This window comes from Catharus ustulatus, chromosome 2, assembly GCF_009819885.2.
Source record: "Catharus ustulatus isolate bCatUst1 chromosome 2, bCatUst1.pri.v2, whole genome shotgun sequence".
Lineage (NCBI taxonomy): Eukaryota > Metazoa > Chordata > Aves > Passeriformes > Turdidae > Catharus > Catharus ustulatus.
In genome coordinates, this window is record NC_046222.1 from 36247895 (window position 1) to 36274955 (window position 27061).

Genomic DNA, 27061 nt, shown 5'->3' on the forward strand with positions numbered 1-27061 from the left:
GCCCTCAATCATCCCAGCCTTTACAGAGATTTGTTTTCTTTCCCTTTCCTTTATCCCAACACCTTCCTCTCACAACACCCCTCAGCTACCTACACCACCTCCTGCTCATCCTTCGCCTCTCCACCGTTCCACTCCGGCCTCAGCTGTTGAAGGCATATGTGACTCCTTGTCCTGTGAACAGCAATTTTCCTTCTGGCCTCCATTAGAGGCTGCCAGAGCCGCCTGGATCGAGCCGAGCCAGGAGCAGGGGCTGGATGTACTGGGAGTTCCAGCACTCGGGTGCTATAGGAGTAGTTTCTGAAGCAAAGCATCGTTCATGGCAGTGGCAGGAGACCAGACGCAGAGAGACTGAGGATAACTTGGGAGTTAGAGAACGGACAGAGGAATGGAAAAATGTGGTAAGAGCAAAGGATGTCGACACTGAGGATTGAGCTGGATGGGAAATACAGAGGGAGAAGAAATGCAGGGTGGGAGAATATTTTGGGAGAGGGGAATAGAAAAGGTAAACATTAGTTCCTATAGATCTTGCAAGAGATTAAAGAAAACTTGATGCAAGTTTGAGCCCATTTAAGAGCACGCTTGTGGAGCCTCTACCAGTGCTAGCACCCTGCCCACCCTTTGCATGCCCCTTTTCCTTCCTGCCCTGTCCTGCCCATGCTTCCCTGTCTGCTTCCTCAGCCAGCCCCTTGCTGCCATGAACTCACCATGGAGCATAGACATTTAAACACAGCTGTGGGCTGGCTGCGGCTGCTGGCTGGGCAGTGTCTGGCTGGGATTTGGGCAGAGGTTGCTGGCTGGGCATTTGGGCAGAGGTTACTGGCTGGGCAGTGTCTGCAGGTGTTACCTGGTGGAGCTGCTGGCCTGAGTCGCCTTGCACCCATGTCTGTGCTGCACTGCTACAAATCTTTTGCTTTTAGTAAAATCATGTTTCATTTCCAGTAAGTTGAGGTGAGAATCAGGTCTGCAAAGTGCAAAATGGTCTTCTATATTTGGACAGTTGTTTTGATTTGTCTTTTATACTTGTGTGTCTGGTTGATTTCCAACCTAGCAGCTTTACCTTGACGTATGTTTGTGTATTGCAGTCCCAAACTGTTTCAAGAGGATGCTAATTATGCAGAGAACATTTTAAAATGAATAATGTGGGAAGTGTAAGATCATAAACTCTGTACAAAATTACCACAGGTGTGGCTTACCTAGCAAGAGAGTTAATTTGCCTTGAGTTATTCTGGCCAAACAATAACCGAGAGCTTGATGGCACAGAAAATAATTTCATTATAAATTATTTAGAACATCTGTACCTCCAAAATCATTATACACTGTCAGGATATCATTCTGTTTTCAGGATATTTGTGATAAGGGAAAATAAATGATGAAAGAAGAGGTCCTCCTGTTGTTGGTGTATTTAAACTTGACTTTTATTCTAGAAGTTTATGCTTGAGTCTGTGTGCAAATTGAATGGGTGTCAGCTGCTCCTCCCTCAAGCCCATAGAGCTACACCCTGTGAGATGAGCTACTATTAGTTAATAACTACTCCCTATGCTCAAAGTGTGCATAAGGAGATGCAGCTCTTCGGGGAGGCATTAGACTGACTGGGCTTTTGCTTCTCTCCTTGTGCTGCATGCGGCTTGTATGTGAAACATTTTTAACCTCTCTGGCTGTTATCAGACACAGAAAGAATGGCACTTCTTTTTAGTGTTGTTGGCTCAGCCTTCAAGTGATATATGAGAAATTTTATCTGTGTGGGTTGTTTTTCGTTTTTTTTTTTCCCAAAGGTGAGGATTTAGAGAATTGCTTTTGGAGCTGATTTAGAATTTACTGACATTTTTAGCACCTGACTGTTATTGATCATCTTGCATTCTGTCCTTATGAGTAGATTTTAAATAATAGCAAGTCAGTATTGTACCAAATTTCAAAATTAATATTGATTTAGAAATCAATAATGTGACACTATTATTACCATCCTTTTCAAAAGAATTATTATTATTTGAAGCTGAAGTTTCTTAATTATATGAATACTCATTGTATGGTATTAATTTTGACATTTTGGTAAGAAATTAATTCCTGCAGCTTAAAATTGCCTTCAGTCTCCTTTCCAAGTTGTCTTTTTGGTTTTGGTTTTGGTTTTTTTTGTTAAATCAATAATTTAAAATACAAATACTTAGTGCATTTGGCAACAGTATATTTTTAAAAGTTTTCAGTGCATGTGTCAACGTATTTAAATTACACAGTTTCTTTATTTGGCTTGTAATAATTTAAATAACCTATTTTTTTTAAGTCTCCATTGCCCTTGCCATCATTTCTCAATTGAGTGTTGGGCTGCATCACTGCATAATTTTTGCTATCTTCAAATTCCAGGTCTGAGAAAACTTAAGAATATTATACTAAGGCTGAGCAAATTTTTTTTTTTTTTTTTTTTTTTGGTACAAAATTAGGTCCAAATTGCTTTTAAGTGCCAAAGGGAAAGAGCAAATCAGGGCTACCTTCATTCACAACAGAAGTGCAAAATCACCTTCTGGAGGAACCTGATTCACTGTCCTTGTCTCTCTGGGGAAAATAAGGCTCTGGCTTCCAGAGGAATTGTCTAAACTGTAAAGCTGTGAAATCAATATATTTTTTTTCTTTCCTTTCAAGGTTCTTTCACTTCCTAAAAGACAAGTAAAGATTACTTAGACCAGAGCAACTTGTGAGCGTGGTGTTTTGAAAACCAGGTAGAGGCTGTGGACAAGGATATCCTCTTTTTGGATGCCTTGAGGACTGCTCAGAGCAGCAGTCTCACATGGACCTGCATACATTGCTATGGTTGCTAGAGTTCATCACATAGAATCACTGAATGGTTGGAAGTTCCAAAGATCTAGTTCCAAATCCCTACCATGGGCAGAGTCACTTTCACTAGACCAGGTTACTCAGAGCTCCATCCAACCTGGCCTTGAACACTTCCAGTGATGGGGTATCTACAGTGTCTCTGAGAAACCTGCATCTCACCACCCTTATGATAAAGGGTGTCTCCAAAGGGTCTTCTCAGTATCTCATCTAAATCTGCCCTCTTTCAGTTTAAAGCCATTACCTCCTGACCTGTCACTATGTGCTCCTGTAAATTTCTGCAATGCGTGTAAAGATTTCATCAAGTCAAAGTAGCAGGCAGAATTTCTGCCATCTTGCTATTGAGGATGCTCCCCTATTGGGAATGAGTAATGGGGTACTTAGACTGCAATCTAAGGAGAGCATTATGTAATACAAAGTGCAACAGGTTCAGTGATGGAAACAGAGGCAATGAAAGTGTTTTTCTGAGATGACATTGGAGACAGCAGATGGTTGTTTTGATTTTTGTTTCTCTGACTGCCTAATCTTTTAGTTTATTCAATTTTGTTTTCATTCAGAGCTTATTAGATTTATTTTCTCTTTTTTTTTTTTGGTTGTTACTTAACTGGAAAATTTGTTCAGCATAAACCGATGTCATTTTTGTCAAGAAAAAAGGGTCATAAAAAAAAATTGACCTTAACTTTCCATTTTACTTCAGAGTTCAGTTGTAAATCTGTAGGTGTTACAGCCGAGAGACATTCAGATATATAGAAGGATGGGTGATGGTGTTTCCATCTCTGAAATTAAATCAGTGTTACAGGTAGTTCAGCTATATGCCTTTGCTTGAAGAGCTTGTCTGGCAAGGCCTTTTAGGATGGAAAATTGGATGTCATATGTAGGAAATTACAATGACCAGGGAACTGATGTTTGCTTTCCTAACAAAAAAATTGTAGGACATCAAATGAAACTAATAAAGAGAAAGTTCAGATAACCACAAGAAGAATTTTTTAACTGGTAGCAAAGCTGTGAGATTCATTGATAAAAAGCACTGCAGATGTTGAGGTTATATGAGTTTTGAAAAAGTTTAAATTTGTGTTAAAAATTATCCAGGGATATTAAATGGAAAAAAAGTATTTTTGGCTCAGGAAAGTCCAGCAGCTGAAAATGTATTCTGGGTAAAAAATTGTGTTAATGTTTTTCCTTTACCATCTGCTAAAGGCCACAATTGGAAAGAAACTCCAGGCTAGAGGAAGTCCTGGTCTGGTTTATCACTTCATGTAGCTTTTTCTTTTAGATGAGTGAACACCTTATTCCAGACATTTTAGTTCCGACCTTTCCTATAGCGGGATCATTCTGGCCATAGTGGCAGCACTGCTTCTATTAGACCAAGGGCGGGACCTCGTGTGAGGCACTGGTGTTTGGTAGGGATGTGGTCAGAAGGTTCAACAGAGCAGCTGCAATGCAGGTCTCCTTGCTGGCTGTCTTGCCTTGCTGCCTCAGTGTGTGCCTACAGCAGCCCTGCTACCGGAGGCCAAGGTTTTCATCTTCTGCACAGGGTTTTGCACTAAAGGTTTGTGACTGCTCTTTACTATTTCTGTTCCTGTTGGGAGCCACTAGTAGTCCCCTCTTCAAATCACTCACTGCGTGTCAGGATGTGCAGGAGCTCAAGGTAGTGCTTTATGAGCTCAGCATTGCAGAGCTGCATTAATATTGCCATTTACCTGTGGTAATTGGCTGTAGACATGTAGAAGATATTGATCTGGCTGGATTTCTACTCTAGATCTACTCTGTCAGTGTCTGAGCTGACCTGGATATCTCTGCATGGGATTTTACTGTGCCAGTTTGGATGTAATATGATGTGTCTTTGGGGTCAGATTCCAGATATTAGGTTGGGGAATATTTTCAGCCAAGAGGTGTGTGTGTATGTATATATATGCACACTCCCCAAACCAGACACCCTGTGATAAAGGCATTCCAAAGACATTCCATTCAAAAGGACAAAAGGATCTCTTTGGGGTGGCAGAAAGGATAAATGCAGAGAGAGCCCCAACTTTGTCCAGGAAGTTCTCAGAAACAGAGTAGAATGCAGAAAGGATCCAAAGTCCTTTGAACAATAAATAAACTTCTTTTTGCCAATTTTGTGTGGAGTGTAGTCTTACAGCTGAGTTTAAAGCCTTTAGGAAGAAAGAGATTTAAAAAAAGGAAATGCTGATGCATCCTCTATTGAAACTGTGTGAATAGGAACATATTCAAGCTTCTAAATATATTTTCTTCTAAGAGTCTAAAGGCTGCAGGGACTTTTCCATTCGTAATTATATAGTGCAGTCTGTTTCTGACTTACAACTTCAAAAATAGAACTTAGAGTCATAAATGAAACACAAGGAGAGGGATAAAGAAACGCTGTGTATGATAAGGAAGTGCTCTACTAATATTTTTACTGATGTTGTAGCCAGTCACTTGGGTTTTCAATTCAGTGACTGTTATGCAAACCCTTTAATACACTGGCATTTCATTAAGGGGCTGTTTAAAAAAAATATGTGGGTAACTAAAGCAGTAGCAAAGGACAAGCAGTGTAAATGTCTTATGACAGTTCTGTGGCTGCGCTGGTTGTGTCTCAGATCTTAGCAAGGTCATGTCTCTAACAGGGAATGGAAACAGTAATTTCAAGCAATAGCATTTTCTGAAATTCAGAAGTATTTCCTAAAATCTGCCTTATTCCCTGACAATTTGAGCTCCAGTCTCTGTTCTGGAAGTGAAATAAAGCTCTAAGTCCTCTGGTGTGACGCCTGCAGATCATGGCAGTAGGACCTATAGCATCTCTGGATGTGGTCTGAAATTCTTGGCTGCATTACAGCATATACTTTTATCTCCCAAACTTTTATCTCCCTAGACTGCTGGTGTACAAAGGAGGAATTTCATTTGTACTTTTTTATTTCTCATGTAAATTTTGGGAGGACAATAAGTAGGACTTCATGCTAGTGTGTCTCTGGATATGGGAATGAGAAAAGTGACTGGGACTGCCCTGATGTAGAGGGAGTGAGCTGGATCCACATGGGCAGGCTTTTGCTGATGCTCTTCCACGTCTTTCACCTTCTGCCATTCAGGCAGAAATCCACTGGAGATCACTTTCACTTGAAAGGATAAGTGGCTATTTTCTACACCCAAAATACTGAAAAAAATTCAAAGGAGTGTATGGGGATAGCCAACACAATTTCAGGTCCCCCTCGAAAACCTTACGGGGTTTAGAGGCTGTGGGCTGAACAAAGGTAGTGTACTATAGGAGCATTATAGGTGTCCATTATATTGGAGTAATATCTGCACACAAATGAAAAACATTTTATAAGAGATTGTTTGCTTTTTTTAAAATTTCAGTCTCTGGGATGATAATCATTCCAGTTGCTGATATGAGTTGTGAGGCTGCAGAAGCACTGCACTAGGCTTGAGCAAGCACTGCTTTTCAACAAGACTTGTTAGCTCAGCCATCCACCAGCCTTTGGGCTCCCAGGGCCAGCACACTGAAACTGGTTTGCCAGTGCAAGGTGAGAAACCATCTGCCCAGGTGAATCTTCTTAGGGAAATGCTGTGCAAGAGTTTAGTTCCTGTCTTTGCACACACAGCTGCCTTTGTGCTTGTTGAGGTGCTTGCCTTTCAACTCTCACTTCTAAAGACTTGTTGGAAGGGTGAGTGCAACCAGGAAAGGCCGGAGACTGCTTTGTTTGGTTATCCAGTGTTTATGCTGAGTATGCCTGGGGGCTGCAGTGAGAGCTAGTCCCTGTTTGAGATGAACCAAGAAGGTGTAGACTCTCCTCTGGAAAGCTTGTTTAGACTGTAAACAGGAGACAAAGGAAGCGGGATGCAGCTGAGGTTTTAATCCTACATTTGTAGATTATGAAAGAAGAACCTGGTGGAGGTTGCACACGAAGAGCTAGGATGGCACCAGGACAGCATTATTGGAGAAAAGCTTATATTTTATTGAATTTATTTCACTGCAGTAGATTAATGCCATTGATTCAGAGGCTTGAAGGATGATGTTTTTCTCTCAGAAATGAAACACTGTGGGTTTAGTCATTATTTATTTTCCTCAGAACTAAAGATACTTCTGTTCTTGTTAGAATCATAGGTTATATTCAATACTTCAAATAGTGCCTTAATGTTATATACAGTTGGGTTTATCATTTTATTGAACCAATATTTCCACATATTTTTAAATCAAAATCCCTCCTAGGATTTCAAATTATTATTAAGTTTGGTTCTAATTCTGCTGTGTCATTTATAAGTTACAAAGCCCTCCCCCATCATAAATTTTGTCAAGTAGTATTTTCAGTAGTAACCATGAGATATTTAGAATTTCATTATAAATTTTGAGTTAGGATTGGCTGTTACCTTCATCAGGCATTTTCATAAGCACTAGTTCCCCTCCAGCTTCCAGAAACAGACAGGAATTTTCTTCCACTGATAAGATTTATCTCTTTATTTTTGAAATAGATACAGAAGTAGTTTTACACTACTTTACAATGTCATGAAGGGGTCTAAGAGTACACATGAATTTGCTACAGAAATTGGATCATGTCTCTAAGGATCATTATACGTAAGGGAGCTGTGCCCTAAGGTGCATGCATGTCATTGGCATTTACTGTTAGCTCTGTATTCTGTTACTTTAAATTCTGATCTGAAGACTACTTTAGTAAATGTGATTTCTTTTATTCTGATTTCTTAGCGAAAATTAAAAAAAAAATCTTCTTGGAAGGAAGTTACATGAACCAGTATCAATATGTGCATTTTTTATCCATATACTGTAAATTCTAGTTATTATGAAATAGGAAGGGTGTGCACAGAATTTAAAAAAAAAAAAAAAGCAAAGTAGGGGAGAGTCATCCTTCTCTAACTAATGGACTAGACATATTCTCTTGGGGTCAGATAATATAATTATAATTATTTACTGAGCTTTTGAAGAAAAGATAATGATCCTTTCAGCTTGCAACCTAGCATCTTTTGTTCTTGCTTAAGGTGCTGTACTCTTGTGAGTTCTGGAAGAAAGCAAATATCAACAGGTTTGTAGGGAAACTTAAGCTGAAAAGGTTAGACAAAGGAGCAAAGGATGAAGAGAAAGTTTAGTAGCCTGATATCTCCATACTGATATATGGAGGTATATATCTACCTGATACATTCCATAGTCTTGCAGTCATTCTCCCACTATAACTATTTTTACCCTGATTTCTGTTTTCTGACTGAAGAATAAATAAAGTCCACATCAATTTGACTTTTTCTGAGGAGGCAACTAAAAAAAACAGCTTTGGTTAGAAAGAATCTATGAATGCTGGCTGTTTTGCAATGGAAAGCATGGTAACTCTGCTTTTGAGAAGCAGCGTTGTCCCACCAATACAACTTAGCTGGAGGTGTGTGGATGATAACTAAGACCTGTGGATTACTAAAGGATTTAGTGTCATCATGTTGATCCACAGAGTACAGATTACTCCCTTGTTCTTGAGTTAATAGTTGGTTCCAGTTAGGTTTGTTCTGAAGCTGCAAGTGGGCTAATGTGTGTTGGCAGGACCATTTGATCTTCTGGGGCTCTTACTGCCACACTGCACTGCTTTGGGTTTCCCTCCAGGGCACCATATTGCACAGAACAAGGGAACAGAATGGTCATTACCAGTTGTCACCTACTATATGTCCAGCAAGTGCCTAAGGATTGTACTCGTCTTCTTTACTTACAAGTTGGCTGAAGTGTTTATTGTTTTCTCAAAGATTCCTGCAGTTTCGTGAAAGCAGTAAAAATCAAACTTAGATGAATATAGTGAAACTTAAACCCTTAAAAATAGGTGTTTTTTTCCTTTCTTCAAGTCCTTATCTGCTTTGAAGATAGTAACAACAATTGTAAACCTCTGAGACCCTGACCTTCCCCCATAATAAAGTATCTCTTGTGTTTATTCTGTCATTTTGGCATAATGGTTGCATGTGTTCTATATTTAACTATCCAGTGTCCTTTATATTGAATTTATATGACAAAAGTTTTGTAGAATATGTTCATTATGTTAGATAAGCCAGTGTGCCATATGAAGAACTGTTTAACTCATTTAAGTTTGTTACCTGTGTGGGGGATTCTGCAGACCTGAATCAATTTAGGTGTATGTGTAGTATTTGAGAGCAGGCCTGAGGAGAACAACATTATTGATGGATGAGAAGCTCAACATGACCTGGCAATTTGCACTGGCACCCCAAAAAGACAATATATATGAGGTGCCTCCCAACCCAAACCTTTCTCTGACGATATGATTATATGACAATACAACTACTGTATGCATTGGTGAAACTACTAGGATCTCTTCTGTTGGACTTGTGTTATCTTGGATTATGACGCAGATCTTCCCCTGAGCACAGGTATAATGTATATCCACCAATAAATGGGAAAAGAAATCACAAAAATAAAATTTTGCCATAAACTTGGCATGTGAATATAAAGCCAGAAAAATATATTTAAGAGCTGTTTGCAAGGGCAGAATAATTTTACCCCTAAGGGGTAAGACCATGCACTTAATAATCTGAAAGAATTTTCTTAAACTGGGTTTACTGACTTTTTTTGCTATTATCCTTTCAGGTTTATTTTGTTGTAGCATATGCATACATATTCTTGAATATTGTATTTATTTATTAAAAAATGATAATTTAACCTCCTTATGAGGGAGAAAAAAGCTCACAGGTGTGGAAAGGCATAGAATTGTAGTAGCATAGTTTGGTTTGGGTTGGAAGGGACCTTAAAGATTCCTTTGTTCCATCATTCCCCGCCTTGGGCAGTGACACTTTCCATTAGACCAGGTTGCTTAAAGCCCCTTCCCAACCATGAACATTTCTGGAATTGGAGTAAATCACCAAACTGGACCTTTGAATAATATCTGGAAACTTCATTATACAATGCTTTTTATCAGAAGGGAAGCATCAGCTTTGTGTCATTTCCAAGTTTGACCAGTTTAAAATAACTGTGTTCTTTTTGTTGGTTTGATTTGGGTTTGTTTTAAACAAAAGCAGTAGCAGAACATGACAAAAGCCACCCTAAATTCTCAGAGTTCTGATAAACTTAGGTAAAGTTTCATTCTTCCTCCATGTGCTAAGACTCCTAATCAATACCCCGATCAAGTGTTCTTTTCCTGCAAAGAGTAACATTTGATAGTTGATTTTTATGTATAGAAACATAGCAGAAATGAGAATATTTTTAGCAATTCATATTTGCTTCACTGATTGTCCTTTCAGACATGCAGAAGGACACATTCATTTACAATATGCCTTTTTCTTCTTCAGAATACTTAGAGGCATCCCAGAAAAAATGTACCGCCCAAGAACAGTAGAGTCTCAATTAATCTAGTCCTTTGGAATTTGCTCTTTTCACTTGTCCTCATTTGCAAAGAAAGGATGGCCCAGTAGTTAAGTCATTAGCCTACTGCTTTGGAGATGGATTTCACTGCTCTGAAGTTGTAGATTTCCTTTCCAACTAGGACAACACTGTCAGATAAGAAGAATACAGCTCCATGTAATGAGGACATTGAGGGTGATTATATGTTTGTCCTCAGATACTGTAGTAAATGCTCAAAGTAAGACTATGAGGGAATTTTATTAGTATTCTAATAAAAAAGAAAACATACTTATCATACAGCAGATCTTGTAGCCTACAGTTAATGTTGAAAACCAAGGATTTTACTTGAGTAAATTATTTAACATCAAGCATTCTCTTTTAAATTGTCTGCTTTTTTGTAGGACAGCATTTTTACTATGACAGCTCTTGTATCACACTGAGATTGTCCTTAAGAGCAACCGTAGTTGTCCTTACTATGGTCTGTAGTAATTGTATGGATCATGAGTCTTTGAAAGCAATTATATTGTCTAGTCAAAACTGTTTTATTGAAGTCTGGAAAGACAAGTTATTACTGATTTCTATCACTATAGTGCATGTAACCCCAATATATTAAGGAAGATGGTAGGTGTGAGGGATTGGGTTGAATCCAGTTAGAATCAGGTGTGTCTTTTGGAAGGACTACGTGCTCTGTCTCATTGCTTGTGAAGCATATTGCATCAAGTCTGTCATCTGGCAGACTTGGACTTGATGATCCTTGTGGGTCCTTTCCGGCTCATCATATTCCGCGATTACATGATTCCCAGTGAAGTATTCTTTATTTTACAGCACTGCTGACAAAACTGTGTTTGGTCCAAAGTAACAGATGAAGCACTTAACTGAAGGACTATGATTCTTTGTTTTTCTTGTAGGGTCAATGATTGCATCTTGCGAGTGAACGAGGTTGACGTGTCAGAAGTGTCCCACAGCAAAGCCGTGGAGGCCCTGAAGGAGGCTGGCTCCATAGTGCGATTGTACGTCCGGCGAAGAAGACCTATACTGGAGACCGTCGTAGAGATCAAGCTGTTCAAAGGACCGAAAGGTAGATCAGGAATTTAAAGGATGTCCATTTTGAACTTGGTGCTTAACTCTCATGTAGCTTAAATGGCTCTGACCTTGTCGATTTGCTAACTGGTTGACCTGTCACATATTGAAATGTAGTTCATTTCGGCTGGTAGAACTTAAATTCATGGTTACGTCTCTTCCTGAAATATAAAGGAGTTCAAGGAGTTGTGGTTTGCTTTGTTTGCTGTTTACTGCAGAGATGTGTCATTACATAGAGACACAGAGAGTGTATGTGGCAGCACATATACTACCTCTAAATTTCCTCTACCCAGGCCTTTGACTTTCATTTAAGATGCTGTTGAATATGGAGTTTCTGAATTCTTCCTCTTTTCGGAAGGCTTTTGGATTATCCAGCTTACCCTCTCCACTTTCGTGATGTTTTTTTCTGGTTATCTTTGGAACATGAAGACAAGAATATCAACTTACCCATATCCATAAAAGAATTTTATTTTATTCTTCAACAATATTATTTAGAAATCTAGCACAAAACTAGTCTAAATGCGCTTTATCGCTTCTAGCAGAACCTTCTGGTTATAGAACAAAATGCCAAATTCCTTTCTAGAAGCATTTTTCTTCATTCCTGATTTCTGGACAAAGAAAACACATATTTTCATGGTACATATGAATAGAATAAAATAGAATGAACAGCAGTTATTTTTTGATCCATAATAGCTATTTTGTAAGCAGGTCTTTTATATATATATATATATATATATATATATATATATATATATATATATATGTATGAAATGAAGACATTTACATGTACCTTAATATTTGCAGTGCACATGAAATTACTCTCCCTGTTTTATCTATAGTGAATAATCTGCGGCTTTTTTGGTGTTCTCCCTTACATGTCCCCTCATGTGAATATAATAGTATGCTTCCCCAGAGGGGTTTTTTATACCAGTAGTGGAGTATATTTAATATATGGAGACATATTGTTGAGATTGACCCCTAACACTTAACAAAGATAGTGCAACACTGAAAACAGTGCACTCTTTGACACTGCAGTGAATTCACTGTGCTCTTCTCTTAAGGAAGAGTGAGATATATTTAAACATGCATCTGATGGTAAATCCCCAGAAGTCTGGATTCTTGTGGTCAATTGCAATGCTGGATTGTTTTTCTAATAGAAAAGCATTTCTAATAGTATTTTGTATGCATGTGAATTCGCAATAATAGTGCAGGCAGTGTTTTTAAAGATTTGGAATTAAACTAAGTGTGTGATGTGATAGTCATTTTGAGAGACCTAAGGCTAAAGAAGCTAAAATTAACTTGTCCTTTCTGGTTGTGATGAAACACTAAAAATTATTCACCGTGACCAAATTTTTGCTTCATTGTGAAAATGGACAAGAGAGGCAATCATTACCTAATAATGGGTTTGCATCGTGTTTGTTTTGAGTGTATGCCTGAAACTATTTCTTTTTACAATTATTTTCATAAAACAGAATAGATACTAAAAAAGTGCCTTTTAGGGCAAGCTGATGAAATTTTGCTGCTTACTGCTGAAAATATTATTTTATATCTGTGTTCTTCTATGAAGTTTACTACAGATAAGTGCTATAAATAATGAATTTTATTGTTAAGTTGAATATTTATTTTATATTTTCACTTTTATAGGAACAAGTTAGCTGGAAACTTGGATAAAAAATGAGTTGATGGGCTAGTTTTCTCCAAAAGTCAGGGGTTTTACCTTGAAAATTCAGGCAGTAAGGAAGCATGCTCTATTAGGCTTTCTGTATTCTACAGATTAAAAAATCAAAATGAGGAAAATAAATAATTTATAGTTGGAATGAAAACCTTATCAATACTATTTTTAATAGTATGAAAAAATACCCATTGAGAGGCATCAAACTCTTAGCAGAAGTTGAGAATAAAACCTGTGACTCTTGGCTGTAATCACTCCTGTGATGCTTATCTCCTCATATTTCGGGTGATTTATCTGTGAACTGGTCTTTCACACCATTACTATGTAAGAACCACTTAGTGTTTATATAAACAGCATTTCTAACTTCTCAGAGTGAAATTGGGATGTTTTGGTGTCAAGAGCAGGGTCTGAAAACCAGCACATCAGCTTCCACACCACTCCTCCTTTCCTACTCACAAAATTAATAAAGTACAGTAATTTCACGAATACAAACCGCAGCAATTAGAGCAAAATTTTGGTGGAAACCCGGAAGTGCGGCTAATATTTGCGTGCGGCTAATTTATGAACAAAAATGTGATATCTGCCCTTACCTAGTATCATGCCAGTCCAGTCCCGAGCCGAAACAGTTTGAAATCCATGGTTTCCTGTTGTTCCGACGATTAACCAATCAGAGAACAGCTTATTGCCTACCTGTGGATGGCGGCGTTACTGAGGGGCGGGGGTTGTTATCGGGGTGAGTTACCTCGGCGAGTTACCTCGGCAGTTCGATAAAAGTGTGTGATATTTCTCTGTACTTTTTAAAGTGTTTTCAGTCTTGTGCGGCTGCGGGACTGGCTGGGCTCGCAGGGAGAGAGGTGGGGGAGGCACTTGGCTCACAGGGAGAGAGATGAAGCGGGCGCTCAGCTCGCAGGGAGAGGGCTGGGGGAGCCGCTCACCCCGCAGGGAGAGGGGTAGAGCGGCCGCTCGGCTCACAGGGAGAGGGGTGGGGCTGAGCGGGGTGGCTGTGCCAGCACAGAGATATGGCTCTGCTCGAAGCTCAGCTGCCTGCCCACGTGGCTGAGCGGCTGTTTAAAGGCAACGCGGATCCATTGGGAATGCTCGCAAAATGACCACACTATTGTTCATGTCTTTTTCGGCTTGTAAATGAAGGGTGCTGCCGCAGCTATTGTCTGTGTCTTTTTTCACTTGGAAACAATGTTTCCGAGGTCGGCAGTAAGCCAGTAAGCCCCGGCGATCCCGTGATTGTGTTACTAAATGACGACTTTGTGAAAGTTCGCGGCGAACTAAAGTGCGGCTAATATTCCGGGTGTGGCTTATTTATTGACAAAGACATCAATGTTGCCAACACACCGGATATGCGGCTTATACTCTGTGTGGCTTGTATTCGTGAAATTACTGTAAATCTGCTTTCGAGACAAGAAGGTTGTTCCATACCAAACTTGGAGTAGCAAGTATCTTCTCAATTCTTTTCCTGACTGTCTCTGTCAGTGTATAACCCAGCATTTACTGAGTTCATTCCTTCCCGCCCTGAGAATTCACCACATGAAAGCAAGTCTTGGCTTTCCTAATACCAGGTAAATTCAGAGATCCCTAACGTGCCTGCCTATGTGTAGTAGATTATATCTTTCAGCACTTTAAGTTGGTAAAGAAGGAAATTTGCAAGGCTTTATATGCAGAGGTCCTTTTGATTTCATCTGAGATATTCAGGATGAGGGCTTTTACAGTTATTAGTCCATAGAGTTTAGTTGGGTATTTAATGGGCATTAATTTTTGTAGCTAGCAACAACCATATAAAAGACATTGATTAATTTGGTGAATATATTTTAAACATCAGATATTAAATAAGCATTGTCTGGTAATGGCTTTGGGCATGTGACAGGGGAAGGGCATGATGGTGTGCTGCCAGGAGGTACCTTCTGAATGCAGATACCCACACAGTTGTTCTGTTGTTGTAGAAGAAGTCTCTCCTAGTGTCATATGTGCTAAACCTGTAACGCTTTAGTTTTATTTTTGGGAGGAGATGAGGTAAACAAAGACACAAACGAGTTGTGTAATAGGAAAATCAAGGGTTCAAAGAGAGCTGCAGCTGTTTAGGCATTTAAAACTGATCATCACTTGGACACACCTGATTGCAAATACTAGCAGGTAGCCGTAGTCTGTGTCTTGAAGGTAATTGCTGTCATCCTTGCAGGCTCTTCCTCTCTTTCTTGTGCTTGGGAGATTGTCTTTTGTATGCCTCTTGCACGTCTCTTCAGTCAGGCATACAATTCACCGTTGGCTTTGCAAAGGATTGAGTGGCCAACAGTAGGTGTTTTGTTTCAGTTACTCCCAGGGCACTGCAGATTTTAGCAGCCACTATCTCTACAGTGGCTGACAGCTGTAACAGAGGAAAGATATACTTGCAGCTTTCTTATTTAAATCATTGAGATTTTGACACTTCTGAAAGTCCTGTCATTAAGTAATATGCTTTTCTTGCTGTGTATTGAAACAAGACCAGCAGTAATGAGAATGGATTGCACATGCTGCAAGTGTTTGTTCCTCAGGAGCAAAATGCAAGCATTCAAAACAAAGCAATTTAATGGCACTGTCTGGCTTTGTAATAGAATGTGTGCATTAGCTTCCTCTAAGACCCTGCAAAGAACTGTGTATGGGCAGTGAATTGTGGACTTCAGTCACTGCTCAGGGGTTCCAGTGCTCTGTCCCATTTATTTGTGTTTGACTGGAGGATTTTAAACCAAAGTAGTTTCACCAACCTCAAGATTTTCATGCAGTCCTGCAGTCCTATCACACTCCCAATATACTTTTACCAAACCCAGAAGCATTGAGTAGTATGATGATGCACAATTAGTTTGCTGATGCACAAGTTTTAAATGATCAGCAGAAAAATGTATTTCTACCATTGTGGAAAATTTCTGGGAGTCAGAAACTTGGGTAAATACAGAGGTCATGTAAAATACTGCCTACCAACTTGCCTACCTAGCTGATAACGGAAGCTCTGATACAAGCTACCAGAAGAAAAAAAGAAAAAATGCGACCATAAAATAAAGATTCTTGTAACTACAGGAGTGTTGGATCAGATGATAAACTTTTGACCTTACTTCTATAGGAAATGTGATGTCTTAAAAGACATCAAAACTGCAGAAATGAAGTTCAGGGTATGTGAAGCGGAACAGCTGAGTACCAGGAAAATTCAGAGGAGAAATGTCAGACATAAAAACACCCAGAAAAGGAACAACATAAAGGACAGCTGATTTTGCTATGTGGATATTCAGGTGGCTTGAATATAAAGTCATAGAGGAACAGGATTACTTTCCCACACCCTTCGTGATAATAGTGCTTATCATTACAGTGTTTGAGCTGTGTCAGGATCCTGCCACGATGAGTGGAGCTGCCCTTCTGTTCACAACTTTTTAGATGAAAAGGCTCTGGACAGACCAGCAGCTCTGTCACTTTTTGATTTCTAAAAGCATGTTTTTTGCTCATTCCTGATGAATTCAGGTGGTTGCACATTCTCATGAGGTCCACCCCACATCCCTTTGGGCACTAAAACATGTTTAGGGGCCCTTAATTCTCTACTCTTCCTACTTTCAGAAATAGGACCATATAAAACTTTTCTTTTAATCCATTTGGAGTGTGATTGTATTTTGGGGCTTCAGATTAAAAATTAATGCATCTCTTAAGCACTGTTCAGCCCCATTCTCTATCTCCCTCTGTGAGGGTTTCTTTCTCTTTTTTGGTGCCTGGTGGGTTTCAACAGGACCGGAGAGTGCTAACATGTAGCTATCTCTCAGAAACCCATATATTTCATCAGCTGAGAAAGACCGGAGGCCACGCTTGACGATTTCCACACGAGTTTATTTCATGCGAAAGGGGGTCAGGCAGGATTCTCTCGGAACAAAGGGCAGACACCTATATTTATAGGTTCAAGAAGGATCCAACTACAACCAATAGAAGTTTATACAAAGAACAGAAACTGACCAATTGAACATCCTAATTTCCAACCAATTATCTTCCGAAGTGTTAGGAGAGTAACCAAATTCCTAAGGCATCTGGCTCAGCCTTGGTATCTAGGATATCTTATCTATTACAGCAAATTCCAAGGGCCAGAGGAAGATGGCTTTGGAGAAATTGTATCTTCCACACCTCTGGATAGCTATCCTTATCTTAAATTTCTTAATCAACAAAGACTAAGCTCCTAAACCAGACAGCTCAATAAAATATGCAAAAATAAAATTGGATTAATATAAAGGACATAATGTGCATTTATTCTGGGAGTTATGTATATCTGTCTAAATGTTAGACTACGTCATTGGGCATAACGAATTCCAGAGTTCCCATTTTGTTGTGTTCTCTGCTGAACTGAAGCACATGGTAGATTTTCTTTTCCTGTAATTATTTGCTTTATTCTTGATGACACTGAATAAAGTCAGTGGATGTTAATGAAGCTTTCTTACTATACTAAGAAAAGAATCAGGATGATTTAAGTAGTGTATTTTTTAACTCTCTGATAAGTTACAAGATTTTCTTGAGAAGATGCAGAGATTTTTCACCATCAATATAAGGTATGATTTCACTGTAGATTTATCTTGGATTGTTACTGAAATGTTCTCTAGTCCATCACCGTCTGTAGTTTCCTAGAGGTTCATGCTTTTTTTTATAGGAATAGACATATTTTAATTTGGATTGATGGCTTTATTGGAAATATCTTGGTTGTTCTGTTGCATAGATAGTATCCCAGCTTGCAGTGGTAACTGAAATAGTCACAAAAATACAGTTGAATTATATGTATTTCAAAATTTCTGGGAAAAAAAAAAGATGCTTTCAATTCAGAATAGCAGAATAGAGGGTTCACTTAAAAGAAAAAAAAAAAGTGCTGCTGTCAGTAAGGAAAGGAGAAAACTTATGACTTTTATTGAGCAAAGCAAAGTCAGCACTTAAAGTGAAAGAAGGGGCTTTTTGCAAACAAGGAGCCCCAATTATTTATTTCCTGATTTCAGAGAACAGTGAGAGCTTTCAGATCTTGGTGTTTCATAACTGATTTCAAGTGCTTGCTTCAGAGTGATGATGATACTTCTATTTTTTATTGAAGCTATCACTTCTACTACTTTAATGATCTGTTTTCTCTAATTTAAGAGACACTAAATATGCCATAGCAAGCTTTAGCATGTGGGAATGGAGTGTTTTATGGCAAGTTAGACAGATATTTTTTTAATTTAAAAAATTAAGAAATTTTTTGTAAGGTACAAAGTGTTTCCAAGAAAATACTTTTTTCACATTTTGAATAGAATCTTTCCTTATGGTCTTTGAAGAATTTCAGTCATGATAATATCAGCTGTGAATTTACTTATGGTTTTCAATGTTCTCTTCCTTCTATGCTCTTTGAATCCTTATCTAAAACATAACAAAATGGGGCAACTTAAAGAACAGAACCATATGGAAATGAGGAAGCAGGCAAACTTTCTCAAGTCTGGGTTTAACAAACTATTTTGGTTCTCAACTCTAGTTTAAGTGCTTCACTTCATATTAATGTGACCATATCACTTACTTCAGGTATAAATATAGAAAACCACCATAATTGAAACTAAAATACCATTTTTTGTGAAATGTCTTTGCTTGAAGGAGCTTATATTTCCTCCAACTAGCAGAAAGTGCTCCATTAAACATTAATATATAATTTTCCAGTTTTAAGACAGTGGCTCAAACTGTCATTTGTAAGTTAACATAACTAAAAAGCATGGCTTTCTGTGGGCTAGGATGCCTAATGTAAGAATATGTGAATATCTGATAGATTATTGCATGAAAATTTTACTCTCTTGAAAATCTATGCTATAAAAGTCTCTGCTGCTTTCCAATCCTATTTTGACACAATTGTGTTGCCAGTGCCTGATGTGGTAAAAGTCGTAGGTTATATCTGCACCTTTATATTTCCCAGACTGAGGATCATGCTCTCTAATTTAAGCGATGATAAATGCATACAGCTGCTATTATAATATTTTCTTTTTGGTATAAATAAAATATCAAATGTATTATCTGCCTTTGGTCACTAAAGCCGTGCCATCTGATTTCTGTATGTTACCATATATGAAGTTTTTCTTTAAAAAAACCCCACATTGATTCTGTGAAGGAGTACCTTCCATTCCTGACGAAAAGGATGTTGCTGTATACAATTTCACAAAGTAATAGTTTTTATTAGAATGGCACTTCAGTTATAGTTTTTTTCAGTTTTTTCTAAAGTCTTTTTGTCTTTAGTGGAGAAAGAAGGTAATGTTATGTTTTTTGTTAGAAATGCAGTTTAATGGTAGGAAGTGGTGGAATCAGCTTGTCCTCACATCAGACCTAATTCAACCATCTTTGGTTAATTAATAATCAGTCATAAAGAAATTATTTTCCAAGTGAAAAAGGATATTTTCAAAGGGATTTCAACATTCCACCTTCTGGCTGGATGTCTCACCTAAAACTGAAGCTATCCTGTGAACTGTAGGATATTACTTGCTTGAAGTCTTTTATATTTTCATGATAACTATGATTTTCCCCTTTTTTATTTAACTATCATTTTCCATTGGCAGTTAAGAAGTAAACAGCATGTCTGGGAAGACTGTGCAGCAATATTATATGCACATATTTTGTCTGTTTTTCCCTTGAAACCATTAAGCTCTTAAGAACTCCCGAAGCAGGTCTGAAGAATCCTGTGTTCATATGCAAAATGAACATCTAATCTCATAGTAGATTTTAAGTATCATTTTCCAGAAATCATTCACATAGAGTAAGGTTTCCACTGATATGAACATAGCTTTCTGCAGCTCCATCATGCTAAATATTTCTGAAGTGGTGCTGTAGCAATTTCAAAGTGCAGTGCTGTATTTTTAATAGCCAATTGAGATGGCTATAAAAATCCAGCACTGTGCATTAAGATCATTACTAAATTGCTTCAGCAATACTTACTGATGAGGCAGCTTCAGCAGAACACATTTCATCTTAATGAACTGTGGCTTCAATAGAGCAAAAACAGCAGCTCAGGGAAAGACAGTTGTGCAGGTAGGCTTGGATGCCAGCAAACTGGAGATTTTGTTTCAAGAAAAATAAGTTTTGGTTGGTTGCTTTTTATTTTCAGTGGAGAAAGAAAAGAAGTCTGTCATCTTTTTCATTACAATTTCAGTTAAATGGTAGAAGATGGTGCTATGAAATTGTGTCACATCCAACCAAATTTAACCATCTTTGTAGTTAAGTAGATCGTTGACATTTCAATGGACAAAATTTTCTGTGCTAGTCCTTTCCAAATTAGGTAGGAATTTAGTATTATTATCCAGTTTTCTAGATAGTTTCATCAGCTCTGAGCAGAGACAACAAAGGGTATGATGTTCCAGTGTTACCTTGGTTTTATTGTTCCATCATGAGGAGTTGGCCCTTTTGCTGTGGTCAAAGTTACTGCTGAGGCTTTTGCTGCAAATCAAGAGCTGTTAGCATGGCTGACTAGATTCCCCCGATGCTGTCATTTGCACCTTCACAGGTTTTTTGTTTGTTTTGTTTTGTTTTGTTTTGTTTTTTTTTGGACAGCTTCCTTTAGAGACAGGGCTTATTAATTTCTGAGCTCAGCTTTTGGATAAATGATGGATGCATCTCCAGCTTTGGTTCATATGGCATCCTTCTGGGTGACAATGAAGCAGACCATATAAAAATTCTGTACTTGATTTATCCTGTCCTTGTGGAAATGCTTCAAAGGAACTTGCTTTCTAAATGGATTTCCCGGTTACATAATGATCTCCAGCGTGCTGCTGAAAAGTTTCTTGGAACATCTTTTGTCTCAGACTTGTATGCAAAACTGTGATATGTGTGCATTGGGATTCTATTTGACACTGTGTCCTTTTATTCTTCGCAGTTTTTAAAAATCCCAAATACTAAGTGCCTTTTTTGGGTTATTTTGGATTTGGCTTTTTTTGTTGTTTGTTTGGTTGGTTTTTTGGTGGTGTTGTTTTTGTCTGTGCCAAATGTGAGGAAAACTCCCCATGGATCTTGGCCTGCTTCTTTTTCAGTTCTAAAGTTTTGTCCTATCTAAATGTAATACAATAAGTCTCATGATTTTGTCATTAGAGCATGCCTTTGCACTCCTTTTTTCCTCTAGGTTTTCAATTTCTGGGTCAGAAAAGAGTTTCATTGTTTCCCTCCCCATTCTAGAGTGCTGTGTAAGTTAAAAGGGGATTTAGAGAAGATCCCTTTCATTAGGTTTGCCACTGCTGTTTTCATCTGGAGGACAGGAGATGCAGCAGACAGTGTAGCTGTCTTGAGTGTTAATTGTCTCATCAGAATTTCCAGATACACAGTAATTCAAAAGATAGGGAAGGACAATGGCGTCATTTGCTAAACCACTTGGCTGAGCCTGGAAAAAATCTTTCTGTAGACAGGAGACCAACATCATTTTTTCTGTTTCTTAGTGGAGGAGTGAGAATTTCCTAGGGAGTGGCAGTTTTCTCCTCTACCTATCTGATCCTCACTTTAAAATCTTCAGGTTAATTTAAGAGAATTATTATTATGCTTGAACTTTCATCACTTTAATAATTAACAGTTATTTGACAACTATTGCTGGAGCCTGATTGACATGCTGATGCAACAGGAGATGGGGATTAGCCTGCTGTGTAGAATACGTTCATTGACGCAATGTCTTTCAATTTCACCTGAGTAGTCTGAAAATGCTTATATTTCCTTCTTTGGAGACCTTCATCCTTTTTTGAATGTAAAGCCTAATGTGCAAATTAGTCACATGAAACTACAGAACAGCGTTTTCGTCCTTTATTGTTCAGTTAATTACCTGTGTAGCAAGTTCTATATTCTTGATAGTTTTTAGATGTCCAGATCTTTCTCAAGACACCTGCTGTCTTAAAGACAACACACATCAGCAAAATATTGCATTGCTATGAAGAGCACCTTTGAAAGAATAAATGTTGTTTAATTAAATTTTTATAGCATGAGGAGCTGTAGCTCTTCATTTTTGCTGCTTCATTTTTCTTGCCTCTTTTTGCCCGGTAATTGTAAGCATGGGTAGACAGTATTTTAAGTCTTCTGAGAAAGCCATTACAGATTCTAATCATGGTGGAGAAACAAAGCTGGCTGCACCTTTAGAGATTCAAGTGATGTAGTAAATAAAATATCACCCTGCAGCCTATTTAAAAGTTGTTTTAGATTGTCAATATTGTTCTTTTGTTTGGAGTAGTGGGAAACCAAAAGGAAGGAGTTACATTAAGGCATCTTTGAACATCTGAAGGAAATAGCTGTCTTAGAAGTCAAACACTAAAGTGATTAATTGCAATAATTGTTCATCTGGCTATTTCCAGTCCTTTCTGGACTACCCTAGTCCTTTCTGCAGGTCTGCCATCCTCATTTTGCTTTCAATGTTCCAAATTCTAGATGAAATTTCAGTTATCCTTAATTAAAACAAAAGAAATAATACATTTGTCAAAATGAAATTTCTCTATACTATTTTAGCTTTGACTTGTTATTTTAGAACATTTGTCCAACAGCTTTGAAGAATTGTTCTTTCCTATCGAGGGGGGGTTGTTTTTTTGTTTTGTATCTCTAAACACTATATTAGAATTCCTAGAAATGGCAGCTAGTTTTTGGAGTTCAGGTGGAAGTCCCTTTGCTGTTTGCCATGGAACACACTGTGCAGATGATCATTCTTTGCAATTGAACTGTCATAAGATAAGAGACCAAGAAGTGCAGGCTCTGGGACTCCAGTGTAAAAATGCTCTGGTTCTGTCTGTATCACATCAGTGATGTGTACAAAGGGCAGCTGAGTTTTTACATGCAGTGAAGGTTCCTCTATTGCAGACACTGAGATTCTTACGGAAACAAAGTAGAACCTTGCTGTGACAAAATCTTATGCTCCCTGACACATACTGCTGCTCTTCTTCTTTTGAGTTGGCAGTAAAGCCATTGATTTATGCAAGTATCACTTGTTCTTCTTACCTTGCAGAGACTAATTTAAGATTTTTTTCATTCAGAAATTCTGCTACTTGGTGCAATGGCAAGTTGATAAATTTTTCTCAAAATTAAGTTTTTGGTGTGCTTGGTAGATGAAAAAAATTACTGTGACCTCTTCCAGTGCAGATTTTGGCTGCTGTATGAGAAAGGCAAGGAGATAGTTTGTTCCTTATATCTTTAGTGGCTAATTTTGGAGAAAAATGCAACTCTGAAAGCTTGAAAAAGCAAATTATATCTGTGGAGGAAATCTCCATTAAACAAAAAACACTTGGGAGTACATCCAAAATGTTCCAAGAGCACAAAACTCTGTGTTCATTACCTGGGATGTTGGCTCATGAATTTTGAGTAGTAACTTATATGAACAAACAACAAACCTGCTCTTGGATTCTTTAGGAAAAAGAAATTGTCCTATCATTATTTGCTGATAGGAAGAAATAGTTGCAAAGCAAGATCTTGGAGCTTCGTGATATATAAAAAAGGATATAATGACACAAAAGTCTTTAGGATATGATAAAAGATACGTTGCATAAGCTAAAAGAACAATAGCCCCAAGATATGCTTGACATGTTTATTTTGGAAAGTGATATTTGCAAATAAGGACGTGATAGACTTTTCTTTCGCAAAACTGGGTTGGTTTTTGTTTGTTGTGTTTCTTATGCAAAACAATTTGTAGGCTGTCTTATGAAATTAATAGAAAGGCATATTATTCACTCCAACAGAGAGAACTGAAATAAGGCAACATAAAATTACAGCAAATAATTTAGTAAAATTGTTTATTGTGGGTACATTTACATTTTATATATTGTAATTGGAAAATAAACTCAGTGTAAGTGGTAGAACAGGGGTAAATCTTACCTACAGTCTCTAGGTCAGATGTGTGTAATTTCTAAATTCAAATTATTATCAAATGTCATAGCCAACATTTCTGAAATTTATTTTTAATTGCACTTTTAAATACTACTATAGCAAATCAGACCCCCTCTGTAATGCAGGATTGTTGTTTCAGAGATGTATTTGGCAGTCACAGAGATGTTGTGATTATGGTTGCTGTCAAGACAAGATGTGAGAAGTGCCTACCTTTTTGCTGGCATCAGTTTTCACTGAAAGGTCGCCTCTGATATGGTTTGTCATGATCAAAATCAGCAACAGAGGGACAAGATCTCATCCTCAAACAAAGAACAATAGGTCTGGCAGCACTTAGAGATGCTAGATACTCACACTTGATGGCAGACCACCCGAATTTATCTGATGACATCTGAGTGCTGACAATGGTAGAGCTTGAACACCCATGGGGAGAAGGTAAGGAGAAAAACTGGAAAGATGAAGCAGAAAATGCATCCTTATTGAAGTGTACAAGAGGAGCTGAGGGACTGTAAAGCCATCAGTATATTTTTAGAATCTCAGAAAAAGTAAGAAAGCAGGAAATTCTTTATAGGCATCTAGAAAAAGGTTGAAAAGTAATGATAACCAGAAGATACTATACTTCCATTCTGCAATGCTTCCTCGTTTTCCTCAGATGATTTCATGTGCTGGGAGGGTTCACCACTGAAAGTGATCTGAAAAAGCAAAGATGTAATAGAGCAGGGTCCATTGCAAGGTGCTTTCAGCAGAAATTACCACGTAATCTGCTAAATAGTGCTAACATAAAGGAAAATAATCATATGGAAGAGTAGTTAGACTTTTATTAGCTGTACCATCTTGTCTCTAACACATCCTGATGTGATCAAACATTCCAATGCTATATTTGGTTTTATAAATTAAGGTATGATATATAAAACATAAGAGCATTCCTTTCATCCTTTACAGGTAAAGCTTTGAGCTCTGTACTTCAAGAAGGGTGTATGCCAGTTGGAGGCACTCCAGGGGAAAGCTGTAAAAATGATCAGAGATTTAGAAAGCCTGTCCTACAATGAATAAATGAGTGATCTGAAGCCATTTATCTGAAATACTAAAGACTAAGTGGGAGGTGGGGGGCAGTTTATCAGCACCTGATAGCAATCTTGCCTTGCAGCACATCTTTGAAGAGTGAGTTTGCTCTCTCTGCTCCTTAGGGAAGGTGTGAAACAAAATTTAATAGACAAATAATAAACAAGATTTGTACTAGATGCAGAAGAAATGAGCATTGTGATTACCAGGGAGTACATCAGGTCTGTAGCATGGGAAATACCTGGGTATGCCAGACAGCCATTTGTTAGACATAACTGCAACTGTAGTTGCTTCTATCTCAGGCTGAGAAGAATAATGATTCATTGAGTTTCCTCCTGTCCCAAGATTCGTAACAAAATTTTCTCATTTCATTATACTTCGAAGACAAAAAGTGGGCATGGGACTATTTAAATTTTCCATCTGCAGAAATGAAGAGGGTATTTTCCAGACCAAAAAAATGTCCTTTTCCTGTACTCAGCAGTAATTTTTAAATTTTTTTTATTTCCATCTTTTTTTTTTTTTGCCTTAGGAAGGATAAAACATTTTAGAAAATACTTCTGTGCATGGGGAAATATTAATGAATATTAGAACAGATAATCTGGTATCTTTATCAGCATTTCTCTGTTTTTTCAACTTTTCTGTAGCTCAAGCCAGGATCATGCTCCTTAGGAACAATTTGATCTGGTGAGTGGCTGGTTCTTCACCAAAGGGTGTTTTCACAGCATGCTTCAGTATTTGGAGTCTGATAAAAACTGCCTTGCTTTGAACTGCACCAAGTCTTCTAATGCTAAGTCTTAGCTACATATAAACAGTTTTTTTCCAGCTCCAATCAGACCTGAGTTCTTTACACCTAAAATCAGTCTTGTAGGCTTAGGCTTTGGGTGGGTCTCACTGGTATGAATCTTTTCATCCGAATAGCTGTCTGAATTTTCCAAATGGGGCCCAGAAATGTCTTGTGAATAAATCAATATGTTAGTACATTCATTCTTTCCCCCAGGGTTTCATTTTTCATTGAAAATGCTGCATATATAGTTCCCAGAGACTGATCTACACTCTGGCTCTGGCATTGCAGGAAAGTTCAGTGTTTATTATTAGTTGAAATAGCTGATGGAAAGGCCATGTTAATATCCCTCCTAGCTAGAACCCCTCAAGGGACTAACAGCAGGGTCTTGTGTTATGCTATATCTCATTAAGAGGGAAACTCTTACTCGCAGAAAATCTGTAGCGTAACTCAGGCTTGAACAACCATATTTTTGAAGTGTTACACTCTGCATTTCAATTCTGCTATGCACAAGTTCTTAGAAAATCTTTAATAGTCTGGAACCAGTCTGAAAAAAACCTATAATTCTGTTTCAAATGTGAGTTCACATTCTCTTTCTAGTTAGATACACTAGAATACAATCTCCTTAGCAAATATTTGGCATAATTTCGGAGAAGTCATAGAATCATACAGTGATTAAAGAATATTTTGGGTTGGAAGGGAGTTTTAAAAGTCATCTACTCCCAGCCTTCTTGCAATGAGCAAAGACGTCTTCAACTAGACCAGGTGTCTCCGACTTCCATCCAACACACCCCCATCCTTGAATGCTTCTGGGGTGGGGCATCCACAGCTTCTCTGGGCAACTTGTTCCTCACCATGCTTACAGTAAAGAGTTTCTTCTCCATATCTAGTCCAAATCTACCCTCTTTGAGTTTAAAGCCTTTACCCCCTGTACAGTCACTAGAGGTCCTGTCCTCATCTTTTTTAGAAAGGCACAAGTGTCTGACTTCAGTCATTTTACTCTGTGGTAGTATAGGGTGCTTCTCACTGGCAAATAAAACATTTTTCCTTCACTTTGCTTCCTAGAGTGCTGCAAGACAGCATCATCAGTAAACTGAACTAAGGGACCAAACTACAGTTTGAGAGAGACAAAAAGCATCAAAGCAAAGTGCAATGACCCATGAATCCATTTTCTGAGTGTCTTTGCCTTATTACTGCTGTTCAATAAGCACCATCTATTTTCCTTCTCAGTATCATTTATATGCCTGTTCAACTTTTAATATCATGGCTCCATAAATTGCCTTACATAAAAAAGCAAAATTATATGTACATTTGCGCCTTGATTTCTCTCTGTGTTTTTAAGAAGGAAGTAACTGAATGGACAACAAATTGATTATTTACGGCTTGATTGCAAACAGATAAGAGGCTGCAAGATGAACTTTGATTTCATTTTGTATTTTCAAGCTTCATCATAACTGACAGACAACTTTTCAATAAAGTA

The 27061-nt window shown here is 38.0% G+C and overlaps 1 protein-coding gene across 23 annotated transcripts in view; it reads left to right on the plus strand.

Annotated features, from left to right (window-relative positions):
- The window catches only part of DLG2 (discs large MAGUK scaffold protein 2), a 1022753-nt gene that overhangs the window by 694978 nt on the left and 300714 nt on the right, over positions 1–27061 (plus strand). For all 23 annotated transcript variants that reach the window (XM_033052881.2, XM_033052884.2, XM_033052883.2 and 20 more), the window contains one exon: positions 11056–11225. In XM_033052881.2, the coding sequence (XP_032908772.1) occupies positions 11056–11225 (170 nt within the window). The remainder of the gene's footprint in view (positions 1–11055; positions 11226–27061) is intronic.